The 18,429-nt window shown below is 27.5% G+C and overlaps 1 protein-coding gene across 1 annotated transcript in view; it reads left to right on the forward strand.

The window, feature by feature from the left end:
• LOC107453668 (transcription factor E2F6) overlaps window positions 1-14,464 on the forward strand; it is a 41,687-nt gene extending 27,223 nt beyond the window's left edge. The window contains exons 7-9 of the mRNA XM_071187666.1: window positions 3,811-4,006; window positions 4,642-4,728; window positions 6,394-14,464. Of these exons, the coding sequence (XP_071043767.1) occupies window positions 3,811-4,006; window positions 4,642-4,728; window positions 6,394-6,602 (492 nt within the window). The 3' untranslated portion in view covers window positions 6,603-14,464. The remainder of the gene's footprint in view (window positions 1-3,810; window positions 4,007-4,641; window positions 4,729-6,393) is intronic.
• The last annotated feature ends 3,965 nt before the right edge of the window (window positions 14,465-18,429 follow it).

The following is an 18,429-nucleotide window of genomic DNA, read 5'->3' on the forward strand; positions in this document are numbered from 1 at the left end:
TTGTGAATATTATGTATATATATATATATATATATATGTATATACATAGTGAAACCTCTGTGAAGCGGACATTCTTGAGACAGAAAAAATTGTCCGTTTATGAGAGTTGTCCTTTTAAGGCAGTGTTCCTTAGCCTTTTTGATATAATGGACCCCTTTTAAAAAATTTTAAGAAGTCACGGACCACCCCCCTGTGAAAAAAATAATTGCAAAGAACATCAATTATTAGAAAACATTTAATTTTATTATTTTAATAGTATACAAAATTTTTAAAATTAAAATTTTTAATGTGAAGGTTGCTGCTGCTTTTCCGTAATTAATAAATTGCATTGGGGGATGGTTTTCGACAAAGCAACGTGCATATCATGTTCAACATTCAATAAATTTCGATGTTATGTTTTTATTGTCACAATTGTGGAAAATCCCGCTTCGCAAAGATACACTGTAGCAAACGGAATTATAGCTGCCATAGCTCACTTTACAATCAATGGGTAGGCTTTCAAATGTTTTAAATATTAGTAGTCAGCGGACCCCCAAATTATAACTCATGGACCCCTTAGGGGTTCATGAACCACACGTTAAGAAACCCTGGTTTAAGGGAAGGGTAACCCTAATAACGAAGTTTTACACCGCCAATTGTTATTAGAATGCTTTCAAAGATATAGGAAATAATTAAATAATCTTCAATAACTATCTGCAAGGATAGTTATTTAAATTTAAAAGAATATTTTTTCGATAAAAAAGAATATATAAAAAAGTTTGATAAAAATACATAATTCTAGATGTAGCTACAAATGAATATAATTTTCCGATAAGCACAGATATTCTAGTTAGACATATGATACCGAATATGAGTGTTTAGTTCTCAGTCTGTTTCATTATTAGGTTTACATTCCCCAACACCTACCTATCACTTGATAGGAGACATGGTAAATACCTCCTTGAAAGTAAACCTCCCACGATTCATAGAAAAAAAAAAACAAAGCAATGCATACATGTAAGTCATGAGGACCGCTGAAGTTGATTATTCAGAATTGATCATCTATCAAGTGTCTGAATAAATATGCTTCATTGATATGAACACCTAAAAAATTATACTTCTGTTTTCTTTTTTTTTACACAGTCTTCAAATTAATAAGAAAAAGAAAGAAATTTTCAATGGGGAAGAAGCATTACAAGTATTTAAGGTATCATTTTGACTTGATGGGTTGTGTTGTCCAGATGAAAAGATCAAAAGATGCAGAGGTCCGAATTATTTCACTAGAGCAGTATCATTGTCTCTCCTTTCTTTGCAAAGATAAGGCGCGGTGACAGGGAAAACTTTAGTAGTGAAATGACTTAACAATATTTTTAGTAATGCATAAGCAAAAATTTTACATGCTTTAAAAATAGTGAAAAGTTGAATAGATTTTTTTTTTTTTTTTTTTTTTGCAATTTAAAACAGAAATATATTTTCTTCAAGTTTAAAAAAAGTAGTGTCCGGTTTGAAGAGATGGAAAATAGCGTTTCAGGGCAAAAATGACAGTCCGCGTCTAGTTACGGGAATGTCCGCATTGCAGAGAATGTGCATAGTGGTTTATTCATAGAAGATTCCTGGAAAAATAAAAATATGTCCTTATTGAGAGGCGTCCGTTTTGCAGAAGTGTCCATAACAGGAGGTTTCACTGTATAATATGTATATATATACAGTACAAACCCGTTATCCGGAAATCAGAAAACCGGAAAACCAAATAACGAACAAAATTTGATAAATTTTCTCGCCATTTTTGAAAAAAAAATTTTTTTTTCCTCGTAAGATTTTACGATTTTTCTTTCTTTTTTTAAAGATGTTTACCTTACCATCATTTTGGAAATAATCATTAGTGTATTACTTCGTTTTTTCTTATTTTTAAGATTATTTCCAAATATTTTTTTTTTTAGTTGGGTTTAACAGTAAAAAAAACGGCTTTTTGTAGCGATTCAGGAAACTGGAAAAATCAGTTATTCGGAATAGCGATGCTCCCGACCGTTCCGGATAATTGGTTCCCTACTGTATATGTATATATATATGCATACATATATATATATATATATTTATATATATATTTATATATATAAATGATAAGTGTCGTGTACATTTCTAGCAATTATAATATTTTAGCAACAAATACATGCATGACATTTAATTTACTTGGTACTTAATTCGAACATTTATATTAAATGTCTAACTCATAGATTAGGGGCATGGTAAAGAAGTGATATTTTACACATGCATTAAAAATGTGGTATCAGAAAAAATCTTTATAATGTCATTTTTTGGAGAAGAGCCCTTATTAATGCCCAATTTCCAATTTAAAAGAAATTGAAAATTCTTCAGTTGATAAGATTTTTTTAATATTGTATTTTCATTTCTATTAGTAATTAAAGAAAATGAATGCTGTGAAGTTTGGTATTGGGTTGACTACAAAATAAATTTTTTTGGTCTTAAATTTCAAAACTTTTCAAACTGAACTAAAAAGAGTTGATGATGTTCTTAAGTACAGACAGTCAAACTCGTCTATAGTGCACCGCCTGCATACCCAGTAATATGTCCACTATAAACGATGGTTCACTATCAAAATATTAAAAAAAATATGTTTTAGCATGTGATAATTGAATCATTGAAAATAAGGATTGCAATTTTACATAATTTGTTTAAAAAATTATTAATAAATTTAATAGATAATAAATCAATCTTGTAAAGAGAAAATAACTTCCTTACTACAAATTGGTTTTGATTTTACAGTTTATGAAAGAAATTAGTGGTTTTTGATTGAACACAATTTGATTTTTCTCCAATTTTTTTACTTACGATTCTGGATATTTGTTGCTTATTTTATTTGAGATATAAATGATGTTGATATTTCATTTTCTTCTAATAAGTCAGCTTCCTCAGCTTTGTTCTTTTGTTAAATTTTGGAGACAATGTCACCATTGGTAGAAGTACCAGAAATGCACATTTTATCATTGCAACATCCAAATTGCTCTGTAAAATCTCTAGGAAAAATGTCTCTTCCTTGTTTTTCTAGCTACAGAGTGATAGGTAAATTGTCTTCAATCATTTCTGTCCTCCACATTGAAAGTTCTAAATCCTTTGAAAGACCTGTGTGTCTGAAACAGTTGTGGAGTGTTTTTGTTGGTGTTGATGATTTTCCTCCATGATTTTTTTAATAAAATGATTGCTTCTAGAAGAAAGATGGTGTATTCTGTGTCTGTGTTGTTTTCTTCATAGCTCTTAAAACACATCACACTTGTTGTCTTATAAAGTGGAACTTCAAGCTGCAACACAGAAGTCGTATTTGTATTTAGAAATACAAGCTTGATACACTTTAAAATTTTTAATAGGGTAGAGCTGTGTACACCTGCTAGTTTAAAGTTGCAGGATTGAAGAAAAAGTAGCAGAAATGAAATTAGAGTTCACAATAACTGAACTAAAAATTTCTCAGCTGTTCACTACAAGCGCTAGGACAAGACCACTAAAAAGTTCACTACGACCGAGTATTAACTGTATCCCAGGTTCACTATAGGTTTGACCAAATTCACCAGGTTTGACTGTATAATGAACTTTCCTAACGTTGCTTCCTTTCCAGCAGTATCTCATAGTAATGCAAATGTGAACATGTCTTCATTACTCTGTAAAAGAACAATACACAGTTTCACTCATAAGTTGTGATAAATATATCTGAAATACCATTGTTGCTTTTCGTTTTGTTTTAATAATGTATTTGCCTATAGTTTTTGAGCATTTATGAATATGTATTTGTACAAGTTTTTTTTTTTAAATTTTTTTTAGGAAAGATCCATTGTGGTATCCAGTCAAAGCACTGAAATTGAAACTCATTACATGTGCAATGACATGTCTGCACTTGTTAATCTTATGTTACCAAATGAAATAGTACATGATTCAATTAAGGCTAATACTCGCACAAAAGCTGATATTTTTGCAAATCGTGACAAATCAAAGTCAATTGACTCAGAGCTTTCTTCAGGTAACTATGAACAGTTTATTTTTAATTAAAAGAAACTGGATTTATTGTATATTTTGACAATAGTGATCCTGCTGTACTTTCCAAAAAGCCAGTCCTTGAGACCCAGGATATTCTGCATCGTTTTTTAAAATATATGTATTAAAAATAATCAAAATTTCAAAACTATTCGTAAATCCGTAGCGTTAACCATCGGAAAAAAAGTGATCGAAGAACTACATTAATTGAAATTTGGTGCATCAAAAACTACAGTGTGCAATTTCAAATTTGTGAATTTTTTTTATTAAAAAGAAATTAGAATTATTTTTTTTCATTTTGTTCAGGTTGCTGCCGTGGACCGCACATCGAGAGTTGGCGTATTGTACACCCCTGGTCTATGGTAGTGGAAAAAATCGTCAAAATCATAGAATAAACATTTATAAACAGTTTAAATTGTGTCCCTGTAAGTTTTCATTATTGACTAATTGTTGCTGTTCTTTAACATGAGCATAAAAAGGGCTTGACAATTTGCTTATTTTTGCTGAGATACAAAAATTGTTAAAATGTATGCTTAGGTAATATTTTAGGGGCTTCTATTCTGTATATTATGAATATTATTTATATGATTATTATAGTATGTTATTATATATCTTTAATAGGAAGAACATTAAATCCATGTGAAGATGAAGAAAATGATTCGGATCCTGGCATTCCCATTGGAAGTGTCTGGACTGAATGTCTTGATGGTAATGCAATAACACCTTTCTACACACCTTTATTTCTTTATTTGATAGTTAGCCAGTTTTCTTTTTTCTTTTAAATTGGACAAAATAGGCAGGGTTTGGTACCTAATATTTATGATTTTGTTCAAATTTCCAAGATGTGTTCTTTAAGTAAATTTAATAAAAGCATATATTTTTATTTTTATGAAAAATTTTATTTTGTTGCTGTGTTGGGAAGTCAAAGATCCTCTATAATTTTAAGAAAAGCACTTCTATTTACATGCATGTGACAATATTTTTTGTGAAATGTGTGAACTATGTCACTGGCCATTTTTTTTCGGAAAGTGATTAAAAATATCTTTTAAGTGCTTAAAAGGTGCTTATTTTTTGTTGAGAAATCTGACTATGCACCCTGTAAGCAGTGTTATGAAAGAAAATTTTCTCAGGCTGCTTTAAAAAAAGATAACTTGCTTTCCTTTCAAAATCTTAAATTTATTTGAGACACTAGATATGCTTTGGATTGTGTGTTTTGTGATTATAATTTATTAGCTTTTAATTATTTAAAATTTTTCTGTTTTTATCAGTCAATAAAATCTAACATTTCTTTGCCTTCTTGCTCTTCTATAATAGTTAATTCTTGGTTTAAAATACACTTTATAAAATTAAAATTTTGTGTTAAATTTAAAGTTCACTCTTTGAGTAAGCGAAATATCGGTTGTTCGTCATTTCACGCATTCAGTTTTTTTTATTTTTACACAAGATTTTTTTAAGTTCGCAGCTATGTGAGTGTCAGTTTTGATTTGTATATACTGATGCTAGCCTCCATCTCAAACTTTATACTCTCCTCGCAGTTCGTGCTTTGTCCTGGTCTTATTCGGTTTTAATGATTTTATATAAAGTATGTGGCAAGCTAAAAAACTTAAGTAAAATAGGTGCTCACAACATCCAAATATTACCTGAACAACAAATACTTTTATGTTTTCAATTTTTATAGTAAAAGTCTAATTTATGTAGTGATATATGGAAATGTATTTTAATTTCCTGTGCATTTTTGGTTTTGTCATACAATTAGCAGGCCTGGTCCCTCTTTAAGCCCTGGGGAGAAGAAATTCCAGTAGATAATGCACTATCATATAATCTGCAAAGTATATGGCAATTTGTTAATTCCCTTATTGCAGCAATCTACTTTTATGTATGAAAGAAATAACGTACATAAGTCCCTCCTACTGGCATAATCTACATCATATGTAAGCGAATCTATGTCATATATAAGCCAATTAGCATCAGCAGGGAAACATGATCAGAAACACGATTATGTTTAAGTTTGTGTTTACCACGATTATATTTACTTGCAATAACTGGGATAAAATTGCGTATGCAAACAAGAACCTGGTACGTCAGTTTTTCAGAGATAAATATATTTCGTCAATAAGGTTCCTCACATCTCCGGATTTGCATACAGGAATTTTTCGCATCGAGTGTGAATGGTTCCAATGACACTTTTCTGACTGATGATGAGCTAATATCGCCATATTACCTACAGTGCTGATTCTCATGCTTTTTAACAGATAATCCGCGAATTATACACCTGAAATTCTGGTATTCTATTTGTGTAAAATAAGCATTAAACATAATTTGTCTTTGGTTGTCTCTTCAAAGTGAAGATACAAATTTTTTACTTTCTTACAGATGACCATGTTATCAGAAAAAATGCGTTTATAAGAGATGATGATGATATAGCTCCAATTGGTAAACACTTCCTTCTTCAAACTGAAGATCAAGATATAGATGATTTTTTGCCATTTTCATATTTAGATGATATTGATTCCTACTCATTTTCATTGGATGTTGGTGAAGGCTTAACAGATCTGTATGACTGTGGTTTTTCTTGTCCTTAGCTTTTTGCTTGTCAAAAAAGGAAAAAAGAGACTAAAAGAGATTGTAAGTTTTACTTATTTTTGCAAGGGGACATTATTGCTCTAGAAAAATTGAAGTTTATAGATTTTATGTGTTTTGTTAACTATATTCCCTATGGAACTACTATACTTCACACAAAATATGTGCCTTCATCTATCATGTTTAATTTTTTTGTTTTTGATGGAAGTTAGTTTATCTGTAAATCAAAGTGCCTTCCTTTTTTGTTTTTATCACTCACATCAAGCTAAATAGTTAAATATGTATGTTGTTTGCATTTAAAGTTTGAAAGTATATTTTCACCATTTTTTTGAAAGCTCAACCATATTCTAATAATTACTAGTATTGGATTTTTATTATCAGGAATTAAAAAATTTTAAGGATACTAAAAGTACAAATATGATTATGGGTGCTAGAAATTTGTTATCCTTATGGAATTATATTGTAAAAACACTTTTTAACTCTCAAATCGCATTATTTCAACAAAATAATATAGTAAATGAAATAAAAGAAGTATACAAAAGAAATAAAATTGAGTTATCCAAAATTTCAATTTTTGAAACTAATTAGGGGAAGAAAAGAAAGAAAAAAAGAAAAGAAAACGGTGCATGATATAAACAGAAATAGCAACTAAAATAATTATATGAATGTCATCTTTTTCTTGTAATTTTATTTTCCCTTTTTTCAAACACTTACTAAAAAAATTAAGTATTGTTAATGATGTAAAAGAATAAGATGAAGTTTTTATCCTCATTTCATACTAAGTGCCTGTTTGAACCAAAAGAATGAATCTCTTTCCCACTGTGCATGGTTACATATGTTTTTGGAAAAAATAATTATTTTGTTTTTAAAAGAATTAATTTATTCTAGTTTTAAACATATAAGAGAAAAACATTTGAACTATATTTTTTAAGAATTTCATCTTTAAAATTTTGATTTAGCAGAAGCTTTCCCCATTTTCGTCCTGTTTGCCTTTTTATTGTTTTTGGAACTTATTGAATTTTGTGTTTGTGTGTGTTTCTTATTAGATGATCAAGATGCTTGTTTGAAAAGTCAAGATTAGGATTTTATAATAGGATATAAGGAAGTTAAATTTAATTATATAATCCTGTGTTTTATATTTAAATAAAATTACAGAATGGAAAAATTTTAGGTATTTCATGATTTATTATTTCAATTCTTAATTACTATAAATTTATGAAAGAAGTTGAAACTGCATAAAATTTTAAGCAATTTCTTTTGCATTTTTGTCATGAATCTTCTGCAATTGTAACTATTGGGTTTGGAAGGTATATGATTGGTTGAGCTAAATTTGTTGGGGTCAGAAGTTCTCTAAAACTAACACATTTCTTATACAAAAGTTTTGCACACGTTTTAGATATAATTAACTAGTGAATTTCGCAAAAGATCTATATTAAATGTATGTATATATGTTATTTGAATTTTTGGCTGAGTGGTATTAAAAAAAAGGCTATTTTGGGTAAAATTTAGAACATGTATTACCTTTCAAAATACATCGTGTTCAAATAAAAAATCCTTCAATTAATCAATTCTATCTAGAAAAATTTTGCAAAATTTCAATTGGAATTTGTTTCTAAAAAATTATATCTACCAACATCATATTTTATGAAAGTACAGTGGGAAGTTTCATATCTGGAATTTTCGGAACTTCGGCAAATATGAAACATAGATTTTTCTGGATAATAAATCTTTTAGGTAAATAAACATTAAAACATCCTTAATTAATAACAAATAAACAATTAATGTCAATTTCAGTCAACAGCACATAAATCCATGTGGTTTGTGTTCTTGCACTATTTTTGCAGCTTTTGTTACAGATTTCCACATTTTTTTAAATCTTTATATTTTAATATGCCATTATACCATACCCTCAAATTTCGAATCAAGCATTTCAGTTAGTTATTATTTCTTAATCCACTCGATCAGCTACGATTCTACAGTGATTCTGTGTAGTTTTGTAGATGGTTTTTTTTTTTTCGGTAATTGTTAAGACGGATTTTCACTTTGATTTAAAAATCTCAATGTTTCAAAATGTGACATTTTTGTGCATTTCGAAATTTAGAGTGCAATTCTTGGCAATAATAATCTTTTTATGCAGGACGTGAAAAAAGTATGCAATTTTTTTCATGCAGTAGTGAAATACCAGATTTCCTTTCTGTGATATCCTATTTTTTTCATAGTAAATACACTCAGTGGAGATCGAATTAACAGTGAACAAAAATCTGTAAATCGGCCATAAATCATAAAGAATTTTGGGATTCTCATCCCTGCATACTTTTTTTTTTTAACAGGTCACAAATAAAAGAAATTTTGTTTTTTTTGAGAAGTAAAAAGAGTTTTGTTTATTTTGATTGTTAAAAAGTATCCCAAAAGAGACCTTCCAGTAAACAAATATCTGGGTATGGGAATTAGTACTATATTATCAAAGTTGACTAGTTGAGCCTATCGGAACTAGCTTCCAAAGCCTTGTATTTTTTATTGATTGGAGACTATGGAAAAATAATCCTCAATATGCACTGACTTTTTTGTAAAATCTTAACCCAAATTGTTGAGGAATAAAAATTTTTATTAAAAAATAAGTGAAGTTGAGGAAAGAAAAATTTGTTGAACGAACTTTAATTAGCCTTGACAATACCAATAAATAGATCAGGCTAATGTTAATTTTCAACCAATTAATTATTTTCAAGTTAAAATTTGATTTTTCTAGGTTTTTGTTTTGCCAGAGCAGGAATTATTGTGGGAAAGAGATATTTATGTTTCAATTACTTTTTAATGTTGATTGTTTATATTTAAGAATTAATTGTTTTAGGACATAAGAAAATAACATGTCCATAATGTGTGATGTACTCATACAGGAACAGTCCTAATGAAATCTAAGATATTCTGTAGATTTTAAATTTAAATGCATATTTATTTTAAATGATGTGTTCTAAGAGTTATTATTGTTCTTATTGCTAACAGAAATTGTTTTATGAAAGTCTTAATTATTTTAGTATCTTAAAATGTTTTTTTTTTTTTCATTGTAAAATGTTAAATTTTATAACAATTAGTTTTTTTAAAATTGTTTTATGCACATTATCTATTTTAATTTTGACGGTTCATATTTATATATTATATCTAGCATTTTAATGTATCCAACATTTAAATGCAAGTCAACAATTAAGGAAAGACTTGTGATGCAATGAATAGTGGTTTGGCAAAATAACTGAATATTTGGTACATTTAGTCACGGAATATTCAAATTTTCTTAATGTGTAATGCATTTATATGACATACTTGTTTTTTTTTAGTATTCGACTGTTTACTTAATTATTAAGCCAAACTGATTATTTGCTTTTTAAGTCAAATAGGCCTTAATAGCAAATATTCATTGCATCTCTACTACGGAATTGTTCAAGTAATAGGATTCATTCCAGTAAGAGGCAAATAGAAAAATAAGATGCTGAAGTACCCAATATGTTGATTTTTTAAAACTTTTTTGTCTACAATAAATTAATTTAAATTGAATAATTTCATTTCATCAATTATTTCGAATTATTTATAGTACAAGCAATGTTTGTTTGTTTGTTGCATTTTTTAATGTTATGCATTGGATACCATAATAATCTACTGAAAAACTGACATTAAAAAAAAAAAAAAAACAAGTTATAAATATTTTTTTCTGTTCAAAAAATTGTCAATTAATCACATGAGTTCAAAAATTGCTTATTATAATTATTGATGAAGTCTTAAGATTCTTGAATTCTCAAAAGTAAAAATTATTCAAAATATATTTAAATCAGTAAGACACTTCAATAAACTGGTTGCTCACTTGCAAATTAAATCCTTTTAATGTGAATAATTTATTTTCACTTTATTAAACTGATTATGTGGTACTAGTTTATTTATTTTATTTGTTTGTAAATATGTGTACATTAAATACACCTTTTTTTTTAAGTACAAGTATTTTTTTCTTTTGTGTAAGGAAAAAAATTAAACTGTAAAGATTTTGTATTTCTTTTGTTCAATGTACTGTGTTATTATGGAGTACAATTTTTGTGGCTTACTGGAAAATAAAAAAATATATAATTGAAAAAAAATGTTTTTTTTTTTTAATATTAAATTTTTTGTTTTACATACTTTATTGTTAATTAGAAACTTGTTTTTATTAAGTTATTATAATTTTTCTATAATTAGAAAAATGTTGTAATTTTCTTTACCTTATAATACTCTTTCTTTCATTCATGCAACAAATCAAAGAAAAGTTTAAAAAAATTGAAAGATGATTCAACAAATCAAATTCTCTGAATTTTCAAACTTCTCTTATGCTTTATTTTTAATAGAAATAGGCAAGTTATTTTTAATAGAATAGGCAAATTTAGAAGTCTTAAAAAAGCACTATTCAAAATTATTAATTATCTCGTTAGGACTTGATTTTAACAATGTTAAAAAAAAAGGGCTCCATGTCGTAGTTCAGTTTTGATTTTTGTCTATGTTTTGAAAACATGTAAGTGGCACTTTTGGTTGCTTTTGTTTCTTCCCATAAAAAGGCAGAAATGTAGTGAGCTATTTATCATTAATGATAGTGCTTGCTTTTTCTTTTTTTTCTTTCAAGCTTTTTCTAAAAATCCTGATGCCAAAGTTAATTGAACAAAATTTATACTGTTAAAGTTATTAATGTGTACAAAAAAATTTACATGTTACAGACTTCCTTTGGTTAAAATTTTTTTTATCAAAACTGAAGCCCATTTTTTTGTGTTTTGTAAATTCTTGTAATAATATTTAATAATATATGAGCTTTATGTTATGAAATGTTACAAAATATCTAAATTTATTTTTGTATTTCACAAACTTTAAAGTAAAATAAATGCTATTAAAATATTTTGTTATAATTTAATTTGGAAAAACATTTTTGAATTTTTAGCTTTAGAAATGTTAGAAGTAAGATATTTACAGATTTTAACTTCTTAATTATTTTATATAAGCTGAATTATCTTGAAATGTAAAATACTTTGGTGATATCTCTTCGGCAGAATGTTTAATTTTCAAACTGTATAATTGAACTATACTATATTAGATAAAACATTTAAACAATTATATTGTACCATATGTATCCTTAACTGTGTAAAATCTATAACTAAACTTATTTTAATTTATAAGACTGAACTCCACTGAATAACTAATCATATTTGAACTAAAAAATTATTTAGTTTTGAGGATTTTTTGTTTTCCGAGTAAGTATGATAAAACTAAAATTTAATCAAGATACTTAAATGTGTACAGTAGACTCCATTTTACCTACGGGTGGATTATCTAATTTGTTGTTTATCTGCTGACAGTATCTGGGAAAAAAATCTTTGAACCTGTACTAAATTCATGTAAAATTTTTAAAGAATTAATATTTTACCTGTAAGAAATTCTTTTCCATAATATTTGTTTTACAAGAAATTCTATTTCATTATAGTCAAATTCTGTCCCTAGTTGCAAAATATTCAGGAATGGAATCTGACATATAAATACAATTCACATAATCCAAAATTCACAAAAATGCAATTTTTTAAGATTTAATATCTTGCCTTTGGGATATTATTTTTCATAGTATCATATTATCTGCACTGAATTCTATCCCATAGTATTTTGTTGGTGTCAGACTCGGTCCCTAGTTGTTTTGTTGACGCAAAAACAGAGTTTTCACTTTGAGTTACTTTGGGTGCATAGGGTTAATTACGTTGATGCTCATTACTTGTAAATTATATTTAATTTTAAGGTACAAAGCAGCTTTCCAATTATCACAAAATTTGCTATAATAATTCTTCATTTTTGATTCATATTCAAAACATTTGTGCAAGCATTCCTTATTTTCATAATTATGTAGTCATTTGTGTGTTTCTCATAATTTTATGTGAAAAGTAACTGTTAATATTTATTCCTTGGTTAATACATGCTGCAACAAATGTACAATCAGATTTGTATAAAAATTTATTGTAACTTTGAATTAAAAAAAAATGATAAAATTGAGTTTTTTTATTAATTTCTTTGATAATTTATGTATAAGAAATTTGTATTTAAAACTAAAGATTTCTTATAATTTAGTGTAAATGTGTTATGTTTTTTGGATAAAGATTTATATAAAAATTGTTGCAAGTATCGTTTGAGTAGCATGTGTTAACTAAATTTTTTTTCTCATCAAATATTTTTAAAAATGTATATGATGTATAGAAAATTTACCTTTGAAATAACAAAAATGTCTTATAACTTAATTTTAATGTGTTAGTGTTTTTTTATATACTCAATTTCGGGGATTTTTTTTCCAATTGTACATATTTTGTTGTGTCATAGTTTGTATTTAGTTGTACTTGATTTATTTCAAGTGAAATTTGTTTACCTGATCATCTTAGTTTTAGATAACTAATTTCATTCATCCAGTCATCCTCTAATTTCGTTTACCTAATCGGTTTTTTTTCCAACTTAATTAAATTGCCATTATTAAGTAATTTATTTCTAAGTCTATTAAACTAATATTTTTTGTTTTGAGTTAATATTAAATGTTTAATAATATTTAAAAGTATTATAGTTTGTTACTTGCTCTTTTTGTTATTCTTAATAATCTATTTTGATTGATCATCCAAGTTTGATTTCAAGAATCAATGTCAAATTCAAAGAATTGGAGTATTGGGCATTGCTGTAAAACAAAAATTAAATTAATTACAAGCAGAAGAATCTCACGTATATCTAAAAATACATCTACAATTTTTATTTTTACTTTAACTTGTTTATAATTTTTTTCTTGAACTAATCAGTGATATTTTGTTATTAAGAAGTGATTAACTTTTTTTTATTGACCAGTTTAGTTAATCTGACATTTCATTAAACTACTTTTTTAGATATTGCTAAATGAAGCAAGTTTTTTTAAAATTATAACTCAAAATTTTTTTTCTTTATTCTATAAATAAAGTTACTGATAATATAAAAGAAGGAAAAAAGAGCATGTAACTAAATGTGCACTACATTTATTTATTTATAAATGTACATGCATCAGAGAAAATTTCCGTCCTTTTGTTAGTAAAATTTAAGTTTTAAAAATGTGATATTTAATTTTAATAGCTTAATGAACCTTAAGTTTTTTGAAGTTTAACGTACAACCCCATTTACTCCTAATCATTCTTGCTCTAGTCATTGCTAATAGCATATCATCTTCCTTGCTGGTAATACCTTTTGTTTTCAAACAGTTTTGATTTAAACTTAGATTTCTTAGTTATGTTCTTTAAGTAATACTTCTTATCCCATTTAGATGAAAGTTTTATGATTATTGAATTTTATGATATATTGATATTATGAAATTAATGTGATGAAAATAATATGATTTTTAAGACGATAAACTCAGTTATATTGAGCAATGTTTAAGGTATATATTTTAGTAAAAATGGGAATGTTTTGTATAAAACCCTTTTACTTTTGTTTGATAGAGCTTACAAGGGAAAAATCTTAAATGTTCATGGAGTTTTGACATTTTCTTTATTTTAAACAGTGCCTCAATAACTTTTGATCTAGATTTACATATTTTTATTAGTTTTGAATATTAATTGTGGTTGTTAGCAAGTATAACAATGTGTTTTTCTTCTTATTTTTGATTCAAACAATCTAGAAATGAATAAGCTAGAACTTGCTGGACAGCTCGAACAATACTCCTGCTAGCTGTATTTTGATTGTATGTAAACAATACATTCACTTGTCTTTAAAAAAAATTGTTCTTGTTTTACTTAATGCGTCAATGTTGATGAAGCAGTTAATGGAATAATAATATTTTTACATTTTTTATAGTGAAATAAATCTATTTATGCCATGAGTTAAAGTTGTTGTTTATTACACTAAAGTAGTTGTTCTTCTCTCTCTCCTCTTGAAAATCTGAAAAAATTAAAGGCCTTGAGGCAATGCATGATTAGCCATTTATCAAGGTATCATTTTTACATCCAACTGCTCCTTATTATATTAATATTGTTTCTTGATTGGTACTTTTTTTGTTTCTGGATATTTTATAATAGTTTACTGGATAATACTATACTGGATAGTTTTGCTTTAAATCGTATTATTTCTCAGAGGTGTATAAATATATATATATATGTAAAACAAAGACAAAAAGGATAAAAAAAGAATGGAGAGATTAACGAAGAAAATTAATAAAAATAATAAATTTTATTTACTGCACAGAAGTTGCAAGTGCATAGAACTCATAAAATAAGTTAAAAATAAATAGTAAACATGGAAGAATTGTAAAGATTTTTTAAAGGAGAAGAAGAAAAAAAATTATAAGAATAAAATATTTTTTAAAAAATAAATAAAAAAAATTAAAATGCTGTAAAACAAAATGAGGAAAAGATATAATCTCATCATCAGCTCACACGATTATATCTGGAAGAATGAGTGCTTTCTAATATTTAATGACAAATTGTCACCCTAGCTTATGAAGCGAGTTACCAGAATTTTTTTTAAACATTATTTTGTAAAGAGGGAAAATAAATAAATACCCTGTTTATGTAAGATTGTAATATGCTTGTATGTATTTAAAGTTATTTGTTTTAATGATTGATTATTACACACAATTTTATTATGTACATATCAACAACAAAAACATTTTTGACTCTTTCTGCAGTGGATAAAATAATTAATTTACACAATTCATGGTCCATCTAATGCAAAGGCTTTAGTTTTTTTTTTTTTTTTTGAAGCCCAGATAGTTAAAATATAAAGGGTAAGCCAAGAACATCACTGTCATAGTCTTTAAAATCTACTTGGGTGTATAAAGTTAAAGAATGCAATAAAGTTGTAAAATAAAATTATTTTAAATAATATAATAAAAAAATTTCCGATGTAAATTATTATAAAATTAATTTTAAAACATGGGGTCTAAAAAAAATCGAGGAAAAATAAACTTAGAAAAAATCGCGAAGCCGAGAAGGAACGGTATGTTCAAATTGTTCACAATAATTATTTTTGGAATTTATTTACATAAATAGTTAAAATTAACTTTTCAACTTAGTCTTTTTGAGTTTCTTAAGTTGCGTTACTTACTATTAGCTTAAAAAGACTGTTTTCTTAACTTCTAAGCTAATATGCAATTTTCCTGGCATTCAAAATTTAGTGAATTTCTATTTTATTTTTTTTCTTGAGCAAATGTCAATAAACTACACTGCTGTCTGTAAGATATTAATAAATGTACAAAATTTTTTTTTAGATTGTTTTGAAGACTTTAAATTTGGAGAAATTTTTTTCTCCAAATTGTCATGTTTCCAAAAAATCACCCATATATTGCTTCATATCTCCCCTTATTATCGACCTATCATTTTCAAAACTCGGTCAGATATTATATTGTAACATACTATACTACCATACCACAGGAAATAATTATAGACAAATTAGGGGACCCACAATGTCACCCAATATCATTACATTGACAAATCACTTAAAAAGCTTTTTATAAGTTCGACAGCCAGATGGACCGGTACGGTTTATAAGTGTGGAGCAACAAATTGTTTGGCCTGGGAGTCACATGCTCTAAACAATGTGGCAGTCAATTTTTAAATATTATACTTAAAAATAATATTTTTTTAAAATTTATTTTACTATATTGTAACATAAATAACATATTCCTTTACTTAGTGATAAGATTTTTTTTAAGTGTGAATAATAATAAAAGTGTTGCTCATATAATGTACAATGAGCAAAAATAAAAGATATCACCCTGAATAACTTTCATTCTAATGATCAGGTTTTCACCTACTAAATGTTAATCTTAATGGTTTCTGGGGGTGACTTCAACTATGCTAATTAATTAGTGCTAACTATTAATTAAGGTGCGAAATCAGACACAAAAAGCCCTTTCTCTGAATAAACATATATTTTTTTCATATATATTGGATTCCTGACCCAAAATAGGGGGGGGGGGCAGACAAAATCTTAAACAAATTGGATCAAAATTTTATTCACTACAGTGACTTCAAACATCTGATAAAAGAAATCTTAAGTTTTGAAATTATAATTTTAAAGTTAAAAATGACTTCTTTATTTCAATATAGGTGCCACGGTTTTTTTAATATATTTCTCAAAGATCGCATGAACTCTGTAGAAATAATAATTAAAAGATGTTTGTTTCTTTCAGCATACGATTCTGATCAAAATAATGATCAGGAAAGATCCATTACACTTGATGGCTTCAAAAAATATGAAGAAAAAAAAAATAAATAAATAAATAAACGCCCATTCTTAAGACGCATGACGAGAATGGATAAAAAAAAAGTGATATAAAACAGAAATGTGAAGTCGCAACAAGAAATCAATAAAAATGGGAAATAAAGCTGAAAAAACCGCAGTACCACAAGAGTGAAATAAAAATAAAAAATTTAATAAAAAGAAAACTAGAAAAACCGCAATAGCAAGGAAAAGCAAGTCAGGGCAAAATGCATTTCCACGTTCCATGGAGAAATGGTGTGAAACTAATATCGCTCACAAGAAAATCGGCAAACATATGAACAAAGCAAGATTATCGGGTATCAAGTTGAGTTGATATGGCAGGGGTGGTTAGAATTTTGGCGTTATCAAGATTAAATTTATCGTATTCCTGAAAAGTGACTTATCTTCCGTGTCCCTTTAGTCTTTTGAGCACGCTAAACATTTGCTTCAAACGTTGCCATTCTCAGGGCTCGCTAGACATTAATGACTCGTGACGTGAATTTCTGAGTGCTCAAAATATGTCGACTTTTATTTACTTTTTAATGAAATTTTTATCTCCCCGCTTTAGTTTCTGGGCATAATTCATTTAATGACACAGTATATTAAATTAAAATATTTAATGTGAAAATAAAATTAGTTTGACGTAAGATAATGTTGTTGTAGTTCATTTACGTACAATGTAGGTTACGTATAGTGTAGTTCATTTCTGCACAATGGGCCATTGGCGCGACGGTCTGGGAAACATCCATGAGGATGATCCGAAGACATGCCATCACAATTTTGACCCTCTGCAGAGGGGATGGCTCCTCCGCTTCGGTAGCCAGACGACCTGCACGCGAAGTCGAGCATTTTACGGTAGCACAGTTTAATGAGGACCAATACCGCACACCCTCGGTCCCTACGCAGACTGATCCAAGTGGTCACCCACCCGCACACTTTCTGCAGCAAGTGATGCTTAACTTCGGTGATCTGCTGGGAACCGTGTCTTAACGATCAGTCCACTGCAGGACGACGTAAGATAATGGTTTTGGCTCTTAGATTGAAAAAAAAAAGAAAACATAATAATATATAATTCATCAAACTTTCTAAAAAATTTAAAGCTGTGCATTTTTATTTATTCATTTATTAAATTTTTTATTTAATTTTTTTCATTTTATTTTGTTTTATTTATTTATTTTTTGACTGCTGCTATGAAAAACATTTGCTAGGATGTTAAACAATTCCGTCTACAAGTGAAATTTCAAAAGTCGAATAAAACAATGGAATGACCCCTTTCTCCTCCTGGAATCAAAGTTAAGTAGTTACAAGAGTCAATTATTTTGGACTAGTTAACTTCTCCACCCAAGTCGAAATTTTTGGAAAATAAATTTTTTATTCATCGATCCAAAATCTATTCTAGATATGTTTTAGTGTATACTTAAAGACATAGAATTTATATGTAATTCAATAGAATTTATATTTTACCCTTTATTTTATTTTTTTGCTAAATAACTGAAGTTATATATAATTAAATGTATGAATATTAAGTATAATGGTAAACAGGATTTTCACTACTTTTCCTCATTTTTCCTGCCGCTCTTAACA

Source organism: Parasteatoda tepidariorum, chromosome X1, assembly GCF_043381705.1.
Source record: "Parasteatoda tepidariorum isolate YZ-2023 chromosome X1, CAS_Ptep_4.0, whole genome shotgun sequence".
NCBI lineage: Eukaryota > Metazoa > Arthropoda > Arachnida > Araneae > Theridiidae > Parasteatoda > Parasteatoda tepidariorum.